We start from the raw sequence: 16,302 nt of genomic DNA, 5'->3' as shown, positions 1-16,302 counted from the left end.
CGTTTGCTGTTGCCTAGAACAGAGTTTTGAGAGTGTTTGGCATGGACATTCATTATTCGAAAAAATGAACATAGGATATCTTCGAACTCATGGTGTCTGTATATGTCTTATCTGATACCTGGCAAATTTATTTAGCTTGGGACTAGAAAATAATCAATTATAAAATATGATCTATAGTTGGACGTTTTTGCTACTAGAGAAACCCTGAAATAATTTTAAAAAATTCCCAACCCATGAAAGCCATATCAAAACTAAAACCATTAATTCAGTCTTTTTGAGAACTGACAATGAAATTTCACCCTGGCATCATTAATAGATTAAATAAATAAGCACAGGGAATTAGAATATTTGTCTCATATGAAAATAAAACTGTGGGGAAAAACTTTCAAAATTTCTTAATGTAACTTAAAGATCACATCGAGTAGGAACTGGGCCAAAATTTCAGTCCCATCAGGAACGGTCCTGATGCTCTGTAGAGTGTATGTATATGGGTAAGTTTGCAGTAGCTTACAGGGAAAAGGTTAGATGCCACAGACATTTGCAAAGCACAGAAAAAGAAAAATCTCTCAGGACAAAGATAAGAAATTCACTGCTGGGACACTCTTCAAGGGACATCTCAGCTACAAAGCTGTGTCATGGAAGCATGTGGGTGCCTTCAATGAGCCACTCATGGTGGGTAAGACACCTGTAGGGATTCTGACACTGCCAACAGGTGTGTCAGAGTGCGACCCAAAGGGTTTCGCCCTTTCTCTTTTTCCTTTCCTTTCCCGTTTGTAGTTCGTCTCATAAACACACGAGGGCGCCCACGACTAACAATTCCCTCACAAGCAGCCTGTCTTCCATATGGTATTGACCATTAGCAGCTAGCAACCCTGTAGCTGCAACAGTAAATTAGCTATTCACAAAATATAAACATATGCTTTGAATAAATGCCTGGGTAAATCTACATGAGTTAGAGATAGGACTTTTCTCTTTCCTTCCTTCCTTCCTTCCTTCCTTCCTTCCTTCCTTCCTTCCTTCCTTCCTTCCTTCCTTCCTTCCTTCCCCTGCCCCCCAAACTGGTAATGTTTTATTTTGTTTAAGAAGGGCTTAGAGTGATGTGTCCCTCTAAGAATAAGAGGAAATTTCTTTCATTGTGAAAAATGTGAATTCAGACGAAAAATATGTTTCCAAGTTATGTTTAGACTACACCATATACCTGTGACACTTCTGTGACTTTTCCACCAGATGGCAGAAGACAATCAAGTCATCTCAACCCCAGAGCATCACATAAGTATCATTGAAATACCCAGATGACCCCCTTCTTCCTTCTAGAGGAGTGGACCTGTAGAAGGTGGGTTTCTGACAGAATAATTTGTAGATTCTCTCCTCCTAAAATAAATCCCTCTTTTTGGAGAAGGAGAATGCTTTAAAGTGATGTAAGTTTTATGCTTTTTGAGTTGTACTCTGTAAAATTTATTAATTGAATGCATCCACACAAAGCAAAAATGGCCTGAGAAAAGCAGAAAAGTGTTCGTTGGGATCTGCCCAAAGCATTCTTACGCAGCTTCCCTGGCTTGTCTGTATCTGTCTAAGACATTTCAAATGGTAACCTTCTGTTTTAATCTTTAGTGAGACTTTTCAAAGAAAATTGTGTTTCTTTGCTAGCAGGTTCTCATTTTTAACTGTCTTAGTTATAAGTCTATATGACTCTTATAGTTAGTTTCATAGTTGGGGCTTATAGATTTCCCCTTTATTTCTTCATTTCCCTTTCGCAACTCTTTGCAGATCCTCTCTACCTTCCTAACCACCCAACTTCATGTTTTCTTCCTTCTAAAAATTGTGCAGTTGTTTGTGTTGACTACTCCTGAGCCTGAGGCCTGCCTTGAGTGCAGCTGATATGCCCAGTGTCACTCCACTGAAGAAAATTGACTTTCTTTATCCTAGCAGCTATCTGTCGGCAATAGCTCCTTGGCCAGAGGTGGAACTTCATGCCTGCTTTCACTCCTCTGTCCTGGGATTTGCCTGGCTTGAGCTTGCGCAGGTCCTGTGTTCACTGCCATCATCTCTGTGGGTTCCTAAGTACATCTGCTCTGCTGTGTCTGGAAGACACTGTTTCCTTAAGGTCATGTACTATCTCGGGCTCTTATAAAGGTTCCTTTCCCTCCTCTGCATAGATGTTCGAGCCTTGAGGGGAGAGTGTGACAGAGACATCCCAATGAAGGCCGAGCATCCCAGCATCTCTTGTGTTCTACATGCGGACCACGGGCAAGTTTCTGTGTTAATTACCGAATACTTCAAGAAAATGTTTCTCCAACGCAGGCTGAGTCATTCACTCATCTATGGATATGATGATAGGTCATTAGGAGTCATTTCATTGCTATTTCATTTAGCAGAGTAATAATAGTAGGTCAATGACCTATCTAATGTCAAGTTTTTGATCTCATTGATGGTATATATATATGGGTTCCATCTTCCGCAGTGGACCTTAATTCCAAATTTTTAAAAAATGATGGTAATTCCCATAACACTTGTGTTACTAGTCTATCATCAGGCACATCTTGCAGGTATGTCATTATTGTAACTCTTGGGGTTCATAGCTGGGGGAGACTGATGATCACTTTTCTCTTTGTGTAGCATGTAGAGTACCTGCAAATACACGAATGCAAGCCAGAAGGGATGAAGCTTCCAGATGAGTACCTGCTAGATTTCTCCATGTTCTATGACATAAGCACATGGTGTCCTCAGCAATAGGATCTCACTGTCAAAATGCAGGAGGGTAATCAACCACAATGGCAATTGCCCTAAATGGTTGGGATTTCTATCAGACCACATTAATAAACAACTCAAATATATGTAACCCATTCTTAATTCTTCGGACTTTTCTTTGGTAGCATACAATGTCTAATTGGGGTATTGCTACCCCCATAATATGGTAATGCCATTTAAACTCCTTTTAAATATGTGTATATATTTTATATATTATATATTTTAGTAAACTTCTATAGTAGAAGATTTTCATATGGCTTTTTAAAAATAAAATTTTCTCTTCCCTGGAAGATCTTGCCAGCCCCATGCCTTACTGACCAACTTACCACTGTAGATATTCTAAGTGAAACACATATATCTTCAGCTTTATTTTAATCAGAACACTATTTTTTTAAAAAAACATCCTTTTTGTTAACTGATAATCAGTGGTTTAGTAATATGAACCTTTAGGTAAGTCTTATTCTTTGACTGTTGAAACAAAGGACACGAGGGGATAAAACATATCTACTTTAGAATGTGTTCAAGAGAAAAGTCTAACTTACATCTGAACACTGTGATCTTGCCAAAGCACTGACTAGATCTTTTAAGAACAAACCAATTGGTTCCATAAATATAGTCTGGTATTTTGACATAAAATTAGGCAATGACCACGGAATAGATCTTTAACATGACCTAATATTATTTCCCTTACTATTGTTCTATTGACATTAGTTATTATTTTTATTTTAGAGTATATGAATACGCAGTGTATGTCTCTGTGTGAAGTCGTACACACTGATTGCAGAAATGGGTGAGGTCTAGAAAAGAGCGTTGCTTGTCTGGAGCGGGAATTACCCATAAGTGGCTGTGAGCAGATGGGGCTGGTAATTGAACCCAAGGCCTCTGCCAGCCTATTAGGCACTCTTAGCTGTAGGTTCTCTTAACTGTTGAGCCATCTTCATTCCCTGAAATTAGTGCAATTCTCTTATTAGAAAGATGTAAACTATACCAAGCCAACTATTTGGACTAAAAATCAAGAAGTCTTTTCTAGATCAATATATATTTTGATATCAAACACATGTTAACAAAAATGTAAACAATAAAAGTTATAATTTTCTTGTATAGGCTTCATCAACTTTACTGGGAGAGCATGCTACCTTTCAAGTCATTTTTATGAGTTACATTCAATCTGGATCCCAGCCACTCATTCTTTAAGCAATGACGACTGAGAGAAGGAACCTGGTTCATGAAGCACACAGAGCTCTAGAGTGCTTACGTGTTACATACAGGCAAAAAAGCTCCCTAAAATATCTCCTTGATCAAACAGCCACATGTGTTCTGGATTAAGAGCAGCTGAAGTCTTCCACTCAGGTTGATTCTGGTTACTCTTGGCATATGGGGTATCTGTTCTTCCTGCCCCTTGGAAGTTCATTCCTGACATAGCTTTCTAATGCTGACAGTCATAAAGTTCCAGGTGTCTTTAGCGTCTAACCTCTTGACTTCCTTTGCAGAGTAATGCACAACAAACCAGAACCCAAACAAAATAGAACAAAATAGTCTGTTACTTAGACCAAATAGGGTTGCGCTCATCAAAAGTCCCATGTAAACATTCAAGGTTGCAAAGTGCGTCGCCCACGTTTGGCTGGCCTAAAGGGCAGTAGTTAATATATGGAAGAACATTCCCACACAGAGAAAGAATCAAAAGATTACTAAGCAAGGTGCTGAGTAGTTTGAGAACAAAAGAAAAAAAGCAAAAAGAAAAAGACAGCAGAAAAGAAATGGAGGCGAAATGCAAGAAAATTCTTTGGTTATGAGAAATCACTGTTAATTATGAAAGTAGATTTGCTAATGTATAATTCATGACATTTTTTAGGAAATGGTAGAAAATATCTTGCAGTTCATTGCCTTAGGCTACAGAGTTGAGATGCATTATGTTACAAAGACACCCCCAACATGCTCTATTTCTTGAAAAGCACACTATTTTATATGGCTTTAAATTTGTACATTAAATGTTTTACATTGCTAGCTAACACTGGAAGTCCATTCATGAGTACTTCAATGAAGTACACTCTATAACAAAGTATTCTAAATGCACGCCATGCTAATTTTGCAAAGCTGTACGTCTTCACCGTGATTGCTTGTTTCTCTATGTACATGACAAATGGCAACAATAGCAGTCACTGACTCGGCAGCTTACTCATCTAAGGCACTGTGGAACACTGCAAAATTTACCTCTTTATAAGTCTCACAGCAGGCCTCTGCAGGGACCACTTTTCTTTCTTTCTCTCTTTCTCTCTCTTTTCTTTATTTTTATTTTTTTAGAAAAGAAGCAAACTATCTATTTTCATTTTACATAACATTCCCAGTTCCCACTCCTTCCCCTTCTCCCATTCTTTCCACCTTCTCCCTTACCCCACCCCATCCACTCCTCAGAGTCATTAAGACACACTGCTGTGGGGAAGGTCCAAGGGCCTCCCTACTATATCTAGGATGAGCAAGTCATCCATCCAAAGAGAATGGGTTCTGAATAGCCAGTACATGCAGTAGGAATAAATCCTGGTGACACTGATAGTGGCCCCTCAGTCTGCCCCAGCTGTACAACTGTCACCCACATTCAGAGGGAGTAGTTTGGTCTTATGCTGGTTCCTTCCCTGTTTGGCTGGAGTTAATGAGCTCCCATTAGCTCAGGTAGACTGTTTCAGTGGGTGTATCCATCATGGTCTTGATCTCTTTGCTCATATTCTCACTCCTCCCACTCTTTAACTGGACGTGGGGAGCTCAGCCCCATAATCTGCTGTGAGTCTTTGCCTCTGTTTTCATCAGTTGCTAGATGAAGGCTCTACGGTGACATTTAAGATATTCATCAATCTGACTACAGGGCAAGGCCAATTCAGGCACCCTCTTTTATTGCTTAGGATCTTAGCTGGGGCCATCCTTGTGGATTCCTGGGAATTTCTCCAGTGCCAGGTTTCTTGCTAGCCTCATAATGGCTCCCTCAGTCAAAATACCTCTTTCTTTGCTCTCATCTCTGTTCATCTTCCATCTCAACTATACTGTTCCCTCAAGTTCTCCTCCCCACTTCTTCCCTCTTCTTTCCCTTCCACTCTCCCTTCGCCTCCCCATACCCATGCTCCCAATTTTTTCAGGCAATCTTGTCTATTTCCCCTTTTCAGGTGGGTCTATATATGTTTTTCTTAGAGATCACGTTGTTACTTAGCTTCTCAAGGCTCACGGACTCTAGGCTCGTCATCCTTTGTTTTACAGCTAGCATCCACTTATGAGTGAGTACATAAGAACAATGTTCATCTTTCTGGGTCTGGGTTACCTCACTCAAGATGGTTTTTCCTAGTTCCATCCATTTGCATGCAAATTTCAAGATGTCATTTCTTTTTTTTACTCCTGAGTAGTACTCCATTGTGTAATTGAACCACATTTTCTTTATCCATTTTTCAGTTGAGGGGCATCTAGGTTGTTTTCAGGTTCTGGTTATTACAAATAATGCTGCTATGAGCATAGTTGAACAAATGTCCTTGTATATCCTTGTATATAGTAGGGAGGCCCTTGGACCTTCCCCACAGCAGTGTGTCTTAATGACTCTGAGGAATAGATTGGGTGGGGTGAGGGAGAAGGTGGAAGGAATTGGAGGAGAGGAAGGAGTGGGAACTGGGAATGTTATGTAAAATGAAAATAGATAGTTTGCTTCTTTTCTAAAAAATAAAAAGAAAGAAAAGAGAGAGAAATTGAGCATCTTTTGAGTATATGCTCAAGAGTGGAATTGCTGGGTCCTGAGATAGGTTGATTCCCAATTTTCTGAGAAACTGTCACAATGATTTCCAGAATGGTTTTACAAGCTTGCATTCCCACCAGGAATGGATGAGTCTTCCCCTTACTCCACATCCGCTCCAGCATAAGCTATCATCGGTGGTTTTGATCTTAGCCATTCTGACTGGTGTAAGACAGTACCTCAGAATCATTTTGATTTGCATTTCCCTGATGACTAAGGATATTGAACATTTCCTTAAGTGTCTTTTGACCATTTGAGATTCTTCTGTTGAGAATTCTCTGTTTCGTTCTGCACCCCATTTTTAATTGGATTATTTGGAATTTTGATGTCTAATTTCTTAAGTTCTTTATGTATTTTGAAGATCAGCCCTTTGTCTGATGTGGGATTGGAGAGGCCACTTTTATTCTTCTCTTTTTATAGGTGAAGACATGGTATTTTATAACATCCACAGTGTAATGGCTTTTACATAACCAGGTATTGGTACTAGATTTGGAAGTTAATGTTCTCTGGTCTTTGACACCAAGTTATTTAGCTGCATGCTTCAATAACTCCTACTCTCTAATGGGAGAATTGCTAAAGTTCTAACAGCACAGCATGGTAGTGTCTGTGCCAGGGAGGAAGGGAGTAAATAAAAATTTGCCTACGTTATACTTTTACATGTTTAAACTGTTGTTCATAGTGCTTTCTTAAAAGGTAACCTTTATAAAACCCCCTCCAGATCAGATGGTTCTATCAAATTCAACAATTTGTAGAATCTACGATGTCCCCTTTACGATGCCCAAATGAAGGGCCTTGCTAAGAAATGGTTAGCCTTACTTGGAAGCAGAAAATTAGAGCATCGATGTCCTGGAGGGATGAATACTTAGAGGCTGTTGTGACTGTAAAAATGAATATCGTCTGGGATTTAATCTCCAAGTGCACTTGGAAACAGGGAGTCAGTCACATGCTTGTCACGTTTGATACATATGTTGAAAATATGTATTTCCTGTGATACATTTATTAAGAGAAAGATTCTGACAATTTTTACCTTACATTTTATTTCTGTTTTAGTCAAAATGAAGATGTTAGATATTTATAAATGGAGAAAGTATAAATATACCTTGAATATCCAACACTGAAGAAAAGGTTTAAGAAAATTTCATTAAGTGGTAGAATACTATATAACAGTTAAATGCTCTATTAAAGATTCATTTAATATCACTATGTAAAAATTTTGCCATTATGAGATACAACTATGTTCTTAATTGGAGTAGGAAGTCTGAAAGGATATCCAACAGAGTTCTCAGGGGTCATCTCTGAGTGGTGACATCATAAGGGATTTTTGGCGTCTTCTGTGAGCTTACACATATTTTCTTTTCTTTTTTTTTTTTTTTTTTTGAGACAGAGTTTCTCTGTGCATCTATGCCTGTCCTGGAACTCACTCTGTAGGCCAGGCTGGCCTACAAATCACAGAGCTCTACCTGTCTCTTCCTCCCTGAGAGCTGGAATTAAAGGCATGCACCACCACACTCAGCTCATATTTTCTACTTTAACAATAGAACCAATGTAGGATCTTATTTCAGACTAAATTTGACAAAAATTAAAACCTGAATTACACCCTAAATTGTTGTCAAATTCAGTTTCAAAAAGAAGGGAGATAAAGCTTTATTATAAAAAAAAACACCACAGGGATATGCACAACAAATGAAGTAATAATAATAATAATAATACTTACTGAAAAGCAAACAGTCAGTCGTATTAGAAAAAGAGTTGTTTCAGTTCATAAGCAAATGTTCCTGTTCTAAACAGAAATCCCCCTTCTCAATTGCAAACAGAGAGCAAGCACCTCAGTTTTTATTATAAGTTCAGTAAATGCAAAATATTATACAGTAGGAATCCGAAAGATTACTATGTAATTATCTTTACATGCTAAACATACATCATTGTCAAATATAATCATAGTTTTACCTGAATAGTGACAGAGTTCAAATAAGGAGCTGTATCTTTTTGGTTCACGGTATCTGTTTCTCAGTCATGAGGAAATGATTTCTTAATTTTATTATGACACAGATATTGTTTTTAAAATTAGAATCTTTCCTTGAAGCTGTCTTTAACTGAGAATCAGAAGAGTATGCTATACATTCTTTTGAAGACTTTGAGCATTTAAAAAAATTTAAATAACATTACATAAAGAAGAACTTGGCTTTGACCTGTCTGGAAATCTAAAGCCACTCATTCCTTTGGTGCCTGGTGCCAATAACGCATGTTCCTTGTAGCCCCAAAGGCTAGGGAACAAGGGAACTGAGCGTATTCTTTAATTCATTCTTGTCTCCCTCACTTTTCAAGAGAGGAGAAGCCTTGTCCCTAGAAGACAGGGACTGTCCTTTCTCTCGAGCTACAGGTGACAGTGAGATCCTTAAGGTGAAAACCTATCAAAAAAGTGAAACAGGTGCATGAATAGCTCTGAAGCAAGGCAATGAAAAATAGCATCACTGCTGACAAAGGACCAGGAGTTCAGCAGAAATGGCTACTTTCAGGGATGGAGAAAAGGCATGTTGAGTAAGACAGATGAATTGCCAAAATTTGATAATGTCTCATATTAAATAAGTAATGTTTGACTGATATCAACTGTATAGATGAAACTGGTACAACCAACAGACTGGAATTTGGTAATAGGCAGATTTAAAAACTGAAGCTTTAAAATTAAATGCTATGTAACCAAAAAAGGAAAAAGAAAGACGTTCTTTCACTCCTATGGCATCTTGGTAAATAGAGGCCCTTAGAGCGGGTAGCACTCCAAGGGGTGGGTATGGGAATGGGTAGGATGATCTCCAGGACCTGGGCCGAGGTAATTCGTTCATTGAGAAGAACCCAAGAACTACAGGAGGATGAAGGAAGCAGCTGAGACTCTGCCAGGGAGACAGGACAAGGGGAAGGTCAAATGACCAGAGGGCCAGAGCCTGGATCTCAAAGACACAAAACTATAGTAAAAGTTAGTATTGGCTCAATATAAAGCAATACCTCTGCCTAAGCAATTGTCTCAGCTGCGCACATAGATGTCTGTGTGAAACACTACTTGGCTGTTCTGGAGGGTTCCTGGGAGAAGGGCACCTACGAACGAGCACACTTCCCAAAGAGCCCGTGGGTGAACATTGTTATGGTAGAATTTATTTTAAAGTTTGCATTTGTAACTCCAATTAAATAAAAATATCTATTTCCAACAGCCCCCTTGCAGAACGAGTTCTGCTATTTTAATTATTTTGGAACAAAGTTGCAAAAATGTGATAATTATTACTCTGGCAGTCATAACAATGCTGCCAGAGAGCTGGGGGATAGTGTGACAATATACACGCACAGCTGAGAGGAGTACAATCCATGCCCATATGTGTCATCTGAGAACTGCCTGCCTCCCTTGATGGTCTGTTAACACGCTTACTGTAACTCAGAACACCGAATAGTGTAGAGAGTGTAGCGTCTCTGTTCAACCTTGGGATAAGCAAAACCCTCAAAAGTCAATACTTTTTAAAGTTTCATGTTTTTAAGGACATTGATTTTAAAAAATTTAAAGTTATATTTCTTTTAAGGTATTCTGTAGAGTAGAAAGGACTCTGGATAACTTTAAAGTCAGAGACATCTGAGTTCAAATACTGACATCACCCCTTACTAGCTGTGTAAACCTGGACAAATCACTCAGTATCAGATGCCCAAAATGCAAACCAGAAACATGTTGGCCAGCATCATGAACTGGGTGATATGAGGCTTGAGTATAATGCTCTCTGGTTCAAGGCAAGGTAGTGTTACACGAAGTTGGTAATTATCATTGCTTATTGTCATTATTACTAAGTTAAGTCTTTAACTTAATTATGGAAACTATATTGTCCCGTGCTAATTCAGAGCTACATGTGGGTTACACATTAACAGGGCAGAGTTTATCTATCAAGCATCACCATGATTTTATTATATGGAAGCTTAGTCTTTTGGATGTGCAGTGAATATTCAGTGAATTGAAGCTTTGGTTTACCTCAGAAAGACGTAGAGATAAAAGATGTAGTTACTGCCTTCCTGGGCTTAGAGGGCAATGAGACAGCCATGAACACAGGCAATTACTATAGTCTGGTCATTAAAAGGAACATCTAGTTGGGTACACTGTATGGAGTTCAGATGAACATTGTTTGCCTTGAACTCCACGGCTTTGATGCCACCTGAGAGCAGTCCTGTTCATGGACTAGATTCAGACAGCGTGGAGATAAGGGTCCCACAAGACATTATCTCTTAGAGGAGGAATATTTTCTTGAGTTTGAGAGAACAAGGAGCAGGCAAAAGTGTGAAGACAACAGAAGCGGAAGATGCATGCTGCCCAGAGGAAAAATCTTCAGGGGACGTGTGAGGCTGTGTCGCCCTGCTTCAGGGAAGGTTTAGAGCGAGGAACAAAGCCTTGCTGAAGATGAGTGAACACGAAACATGTCCAACATCTAGTCACAGACTCTGACTTTAATCTACAAGTGTCGAGGAGCCATCCAGAGTTTCAATAAAATGTGATTTAAAATATAATGGAAAAAGCTATCATATTTTAAATTTGATATTTAGTCTACTGTATTTTGGAAAAGGAGTTAGTTCAGGTTCATTTTCTCTTTTCTGATCAATTACATATTATTCACTATGAAATTATTTAAGTAATTGAGATGGCTAGCGGAAATATGACTAATTTTATCACTTTGGGCAATTTTAACTTGAATGCGAATGTCAAAACTAGACATAGTTATTTAATACTGTTGTCATTAGTTTTTATTTTGGCTAAAAACACTTCTAAATATCCCATTAAAACAATAAAGTATGAATATTGAATATTAATTTAAAAATTAATGTTAAATTAAATTAATATTATTCATGACAAAACATTAAGTGCAGGGCTGAGATAAAAGAGAATCTAGTTTGGAAAGTCTTAATTTTTCAAAATGAAGGCTACTCCAAAGATTTCTTCATGGATGACTACTGCCTCGAATAAACAGAAAGGAATAAGTCAGAGATGCTTCTGGTTCTGTCCTCCGGACATCTGTAATGGCTTGGAGTCCTATGTCAGGCACAAAAAACACAGAACATATGCAAGGAACCCACACACTCACATATTCCCCCCTGCTGGTTGGTTATGATGAAGGTAAACTTATTTTCCTCCCAAGAAAGAAATCGAGGACATTTTAGTTATTCATTATAACATTTTCAATACCTATTAGGTGCTTTATTTTTTTCTTGGAACTGGCAACACAAGTGTATGCACCATAATCTCATGTTGAGTTTCCGTCCATGTTACCACCTCCAGCTCAAGCCCCTGATGATGCCAACCAGACACGACACCCCAAGGTCTGCCTATCGCAGCCTTTCCTTCCTACAGCTTCCAGCCCGGCAAATGCTTTAAAGTGAAGCTGGAACTCCTATGTGGATTTTGCTGCTTGTTGTAATTTGGAAAAGTGGCTTCCATTTATCAGATTTTATTTTTCTCACCTGTAAAAATACTCATAGAGGAAGAATGGATTTTTCAAATTCTCATTTGCCGATGTGGGAACCACAATTTAGGGAAGCTAAATTGCTCGCCTAAAGCTAGAGAAGTTAATTTAAATCTTTCAAAAACTGTAAGCCTTGCGCGTTTTCCACCACACCAAAATAGCCATCGACGCCGAGTCTGTGAGGGGCACAGCAAAAGGATATTTCAATACATACCTGCTTCGTGAATCTCTTCTTTGCCAGTGTAGGAGGAAAACACCTGCCTGGAAAACTTGTACTGTTGCTCTCGGAAATTGTTTTGTAAGTAATCCATCAACATGACATAGCCAGACTGTTGCATTGTGAGAACTTCACAAAATACAGCCAGCTGGAAAGAAGACCACATCATTTAACACACCGGCTTCAAAAGCCTCAGCAAACGCTTTAACGGGATAGTCTGCAGCACAGCTACAAAGCAATGCTTTTACAATAGCGTCAAATTGCCTCATTATGTGAACCTCCGAGATTACCTGGCTTTCGGAGATGCTAACTGTATCCTTAAAAACAATCCATTCCACGGTGTCTGTGCAGGGAGGAGATGTCAGTGAGCCGTTGTAAATGTAATACTTGTCAGTGGAGTTGGGCAGAAGGTTCTGCAGGATGAACGGATCTAAGGCAGCCTGCTTCCCTAGGAAGTAATAACACACATCTCAGCTGGCGTCCCAACACTGGAACTTACTTATCAAATCTGCTATGAAACAAGAGTGCACTCTTAACTTATATACATAGAATAAAATTTTTAAGAATGTTAGATATATGATATATATGTATGTATAATATATTGAGCATACCACAAATCACCTTAAATATATCATTATAGGCTGTTTGATGTCTTCTCTTGTAAAATGATGCTGAAAAAAGATCATTTTATATAAAAAGATAAAGAAATTTATGCTTATGTCAATGGATATATATCCTCTACATATTTTGAAAAAAAAATCATTCTAGTTCATGGAGTACAAAAGCAAAGGCCTAACCTGTTTAGATCATTGTCAAAAGCCTAGAGTGAGCATTAGTTTAAGGCTGACACACTGAGAGCTTCCCCGGGAAGTCAAGAACGAGACAAGGGTGTGTCAAGTCATCACATTTATTTGATATTAAACATGAAGAAGAACAAAACTGTGCTGAGTGAAGCTGGCACATGGCTTGATCCCAGCATTGGGAGCTGGAGGCTTGCCTGGGTTGCTTAGGGAGACGCTCTTTAAAAAAAAAAAAAGGAGTGGGGAGAAAACAATTAGGATTTATAGGAATTGATATCATCCAAATTTGCAAACAGCACACATGATTGCGCATCTGCGGCTTAGGGAACAAGACAGAAGAGAAGGCAGAGAGAGCCAGAATACCAGGAAGTCAGGTGTGAAATGGTCTCTCCTAGAAATGGCTACACAAACAAGACTTTGACAATGACAAAAAGCAGTGGACGTGTTAATGAGAAGATGGGAAATTTTCATGGGGCCCCATCCCTAGACAGAGAGCCACAGGCAACTAATGGTTGTTGGGAGGGGAAAAATTAACCTTTCCTAGGGCTTAGACTCTTATTAATTGTCCAATAAGGAGTGGTCAGCCCTGAAAGTCATATACACACAAACAGCGAAAGCATACTCAACAGGTTGTATTTATATACATTTTTGCGTACACGTAAATACACATGTTTGTGCATATATGGAGCAGCAATAGTCAAAGAAAAAGTGGTTATCCATTTGAGAGTGAGGGGGGATATGGGATGGGCTGTGGGGAGAAAAGGGAACAAGAAAAGTGATTTAATACTGTTTTGATTAAAAGCCTTTCTTTTAAAAGACTAAATAGTGTTAAGAATGGCCACCACTCCCACAGAATTGCAAAACAGAACTCTGAAAAATATTTTTTAAAGAAATCAGATGCGAATCAAAACAACTCTGAGATACCATCTTACACCTGTCAGAATGGCTAAGTTCAAAAACACTAATGATAGCCTATGCTGGAGAGGTTGTGGAGTAAGGAGAACACTCATCCATTGCTGGTGGGAATGCAAACTTGTGTAACCACTTTGGAAATCAGTGTGGCGGTTTCTCAGAAAATTGGAAATCAAACTACCTCAGGATCCAGCAATAACATTCTTGGGAATATACCCAAGAGATACTCAATCATACCACAAAAGCATTTGTTCAGTTATGTTCATAGCAGCATTATTTGTAATAGCCAGAACCTGAAAACAACCTAGATGCCCCTCAACTGAAGATAAAGAAAGTGTGGCATATGTACACATTAGAGCACTACTCAGTGGTAAAAAAAAAAAAATGACATCTTGAATTTTGCATGCAAATGGAGAATTAAAAAACACTATCCTGAGCGAGGTAACCCAGACCCCAAAAAATGAGTATGGTATGTACTCACTACTAAGTGGATGCTAGCCATAAACAAAGGATACTAAGCCTATAGTTCATGATCCTAGAAAAACTAAATAATAAGGTGAACCCAAAGAAAAACAAACATATACCCACCTGGAAATTGGAAAGAGACATGATCATCTGACAAAATTTGGGAGCCGGATAGTCGAGATGGAGGAAGAACAGAGATGAGAGCAAGGAAAGAGATATCTTGATTGAGGGAGCTATTATGGGGTTAGCAAGAAACCTGGCTCTAGAAAAATTTCCAGGAGCCCACAAAGATGACCCCAGCTAAGACAATAAGAAGAGGGTGCCTGAACTGATCATGCCCTGTAGTCAGATTGATGATTATCTAAATATCAACATAGAACCTTCATCCAACAACAGATGGAAACAGAGGCAGAGACCCACATTGGAGCACTGGACTGAACTCCCAAGGTCCAGTTGAAGAGTGGAAGGAATGAGAGTATGAGCTGGTGTGGGAGGTCCTTCTCTCTGTGTGTTTCTTTTCTTGGTTAATGAGTAAAGAAACTGCCTTGGCCTGTTGATAGGGCAGAACTTAAGTAGGCAGGAAAGACAGAACTGAATGCTAGGAGAAGGAAAGAGTCAGAGAGATGCCGTGGATCTGCAGCCGGAGGTAGATGTGCTAAAACTTTGCTAGTAGGCCACAACCTCGTGATGATATACAGATTAATAGAAATGGGTTAAATTAAAATGTAAGAGTTAGCCAATAAGAAGCTAGAGCTAATGGGCCAAGCAGTGATTTAATGAATAAAGTTTCTGTGTGATTATTTCGGGGCTGGGTAGCCTGGACAAACAAGTGGTCTCATTGCAACAGTAAGCAAGGAAGTCAAGACCATGAGAGGTTCACCCACTGAGATAGTTTGCCTGAGCTAATGGGAGCTCACCAATTCCAACTGGACTGGGAGTGAATGAGCATGGGATCAAACTAGTCCCTCTGAATGTGGTTGACAGTTGGGACAGACTGAGAGGGTCACTGACTGGCACTGGGATTTGTCTCTACTGTGTGTACTGTCTTTTCGGGATCCTATTCTCTTTGGATGTATATCTTGCTCAACCTAGATGTAGTGGGGAGGCCTTGGACTTTCCACAGAGTGGGGTGCATTGCTCTCTCTTAGGATTGGAGGGGGTGGGGTGGAAAGGCGTGTGGAAGAAGTGGGAAGAAGTGGGAAGAGAGGAAGGAGTGGGAATTCGGATTGGTATATTTTAAGTAATAAAATAAAATAATAATAATAATAAAAGAAATCAGGATATTGAGGAAACTTTTGGAAGAGCACCTTGGTGATTATTTGGGGCAAAAATGGAGAATAAGAGAGCCAAAATGTGTTCTCGCCAGCATTCTTTGGATTCTGGACTCTTTGTCATTTCAAAATCAATATCAACTGATGCTTCTTTTTTTTCTGGGATCCACTGCTCTCATCTATTCGGAAATTTCCATGTTTTAAAAATTCTGGTGTGTTCAGAAGCAAAACAAGATACTATTATTTACAAATAAGAAAAGTTGAGTTGTAGTAGAGAAAGATCTCAAGTATTCTGAAAAAGGATAAATAATAGAAACATTACTATTATGGAATAAGCATTGTTGTATTCGGAATAAACACTTGTCTTTTAAGAAATGCTTTTAAGGGTTAAAAAAAGAGAAGAGGAAGAATTAAAGGCACAAACACAATTATACAAAGAAGAATTCATAAGGCAGGGAATTAAGCAAGTTCATATACAAGCGAAGAGGTGAAGAGCTCTTGTCATTTTAATAGACAATGGAGAACTGACTGAGTGTGTTTGAAGAGGTTTATTTCTTTTCTCATTTAAATTCTGTATTAATTTAACTATATACCACATTTGCAAGCTTCAAGATAAAATTGAATTAAACATGCATATTGAGAAGTA

At 38.8% G+C, this 16,302-nt stretch overlaps 1 protein-coding gene across 4 annotated transcripts in view; it reads right to left on the bottom strand.

Annotated features, from left to right (window-relative positions):
- Positions 1–16,302, bottom strand: part of Ptprz1 (protein tyrosine phosphatase receptor type Z1) — a 171,788-nt gene that overhangs the window by 65,650 nt on the left and 89,836 nt on the right. For all 4 annotated transcript variants that reach the window (XM_075953832.1, XM_075953833.1, XM_075953834.1 and 1 more), the window contains exons 7-8: positions 12,499–12,656; positions 12,206–12,356 (exon numbers count right to left, since the gene is read on the bottom strand). In XM_075953832.1, coding sequence (XP_075809947.1) covers positions 12,206–12,356; positions 12,499–12,656 — 309 coding nt within the window. The remainder of the gene's footprint in view (positions 1–12,205; positions 12,357–12,498; positions 12,657–16,302) is intronic.

This window comes from Microtus pennsylvanicus, chromosome 19 (genome assembly GCF_037038515.1).
Source record: "Microtus pennsylvanicus isolate mMicPen1 chromosome 19, mMicPen1.hap1, whole genome shotgun sequence".
NCBI classification, from domain to species: Eukaryota; Metazoa; Chordata; class Mammalia; order Rodentia; family Cricetidae; genus Microtus; species Microtus pennsylvanicus.
Note: the sequence above shows the minus strand (reverse complement) of the source record. Positions and strands in the feature narration are given on the sequence as shown.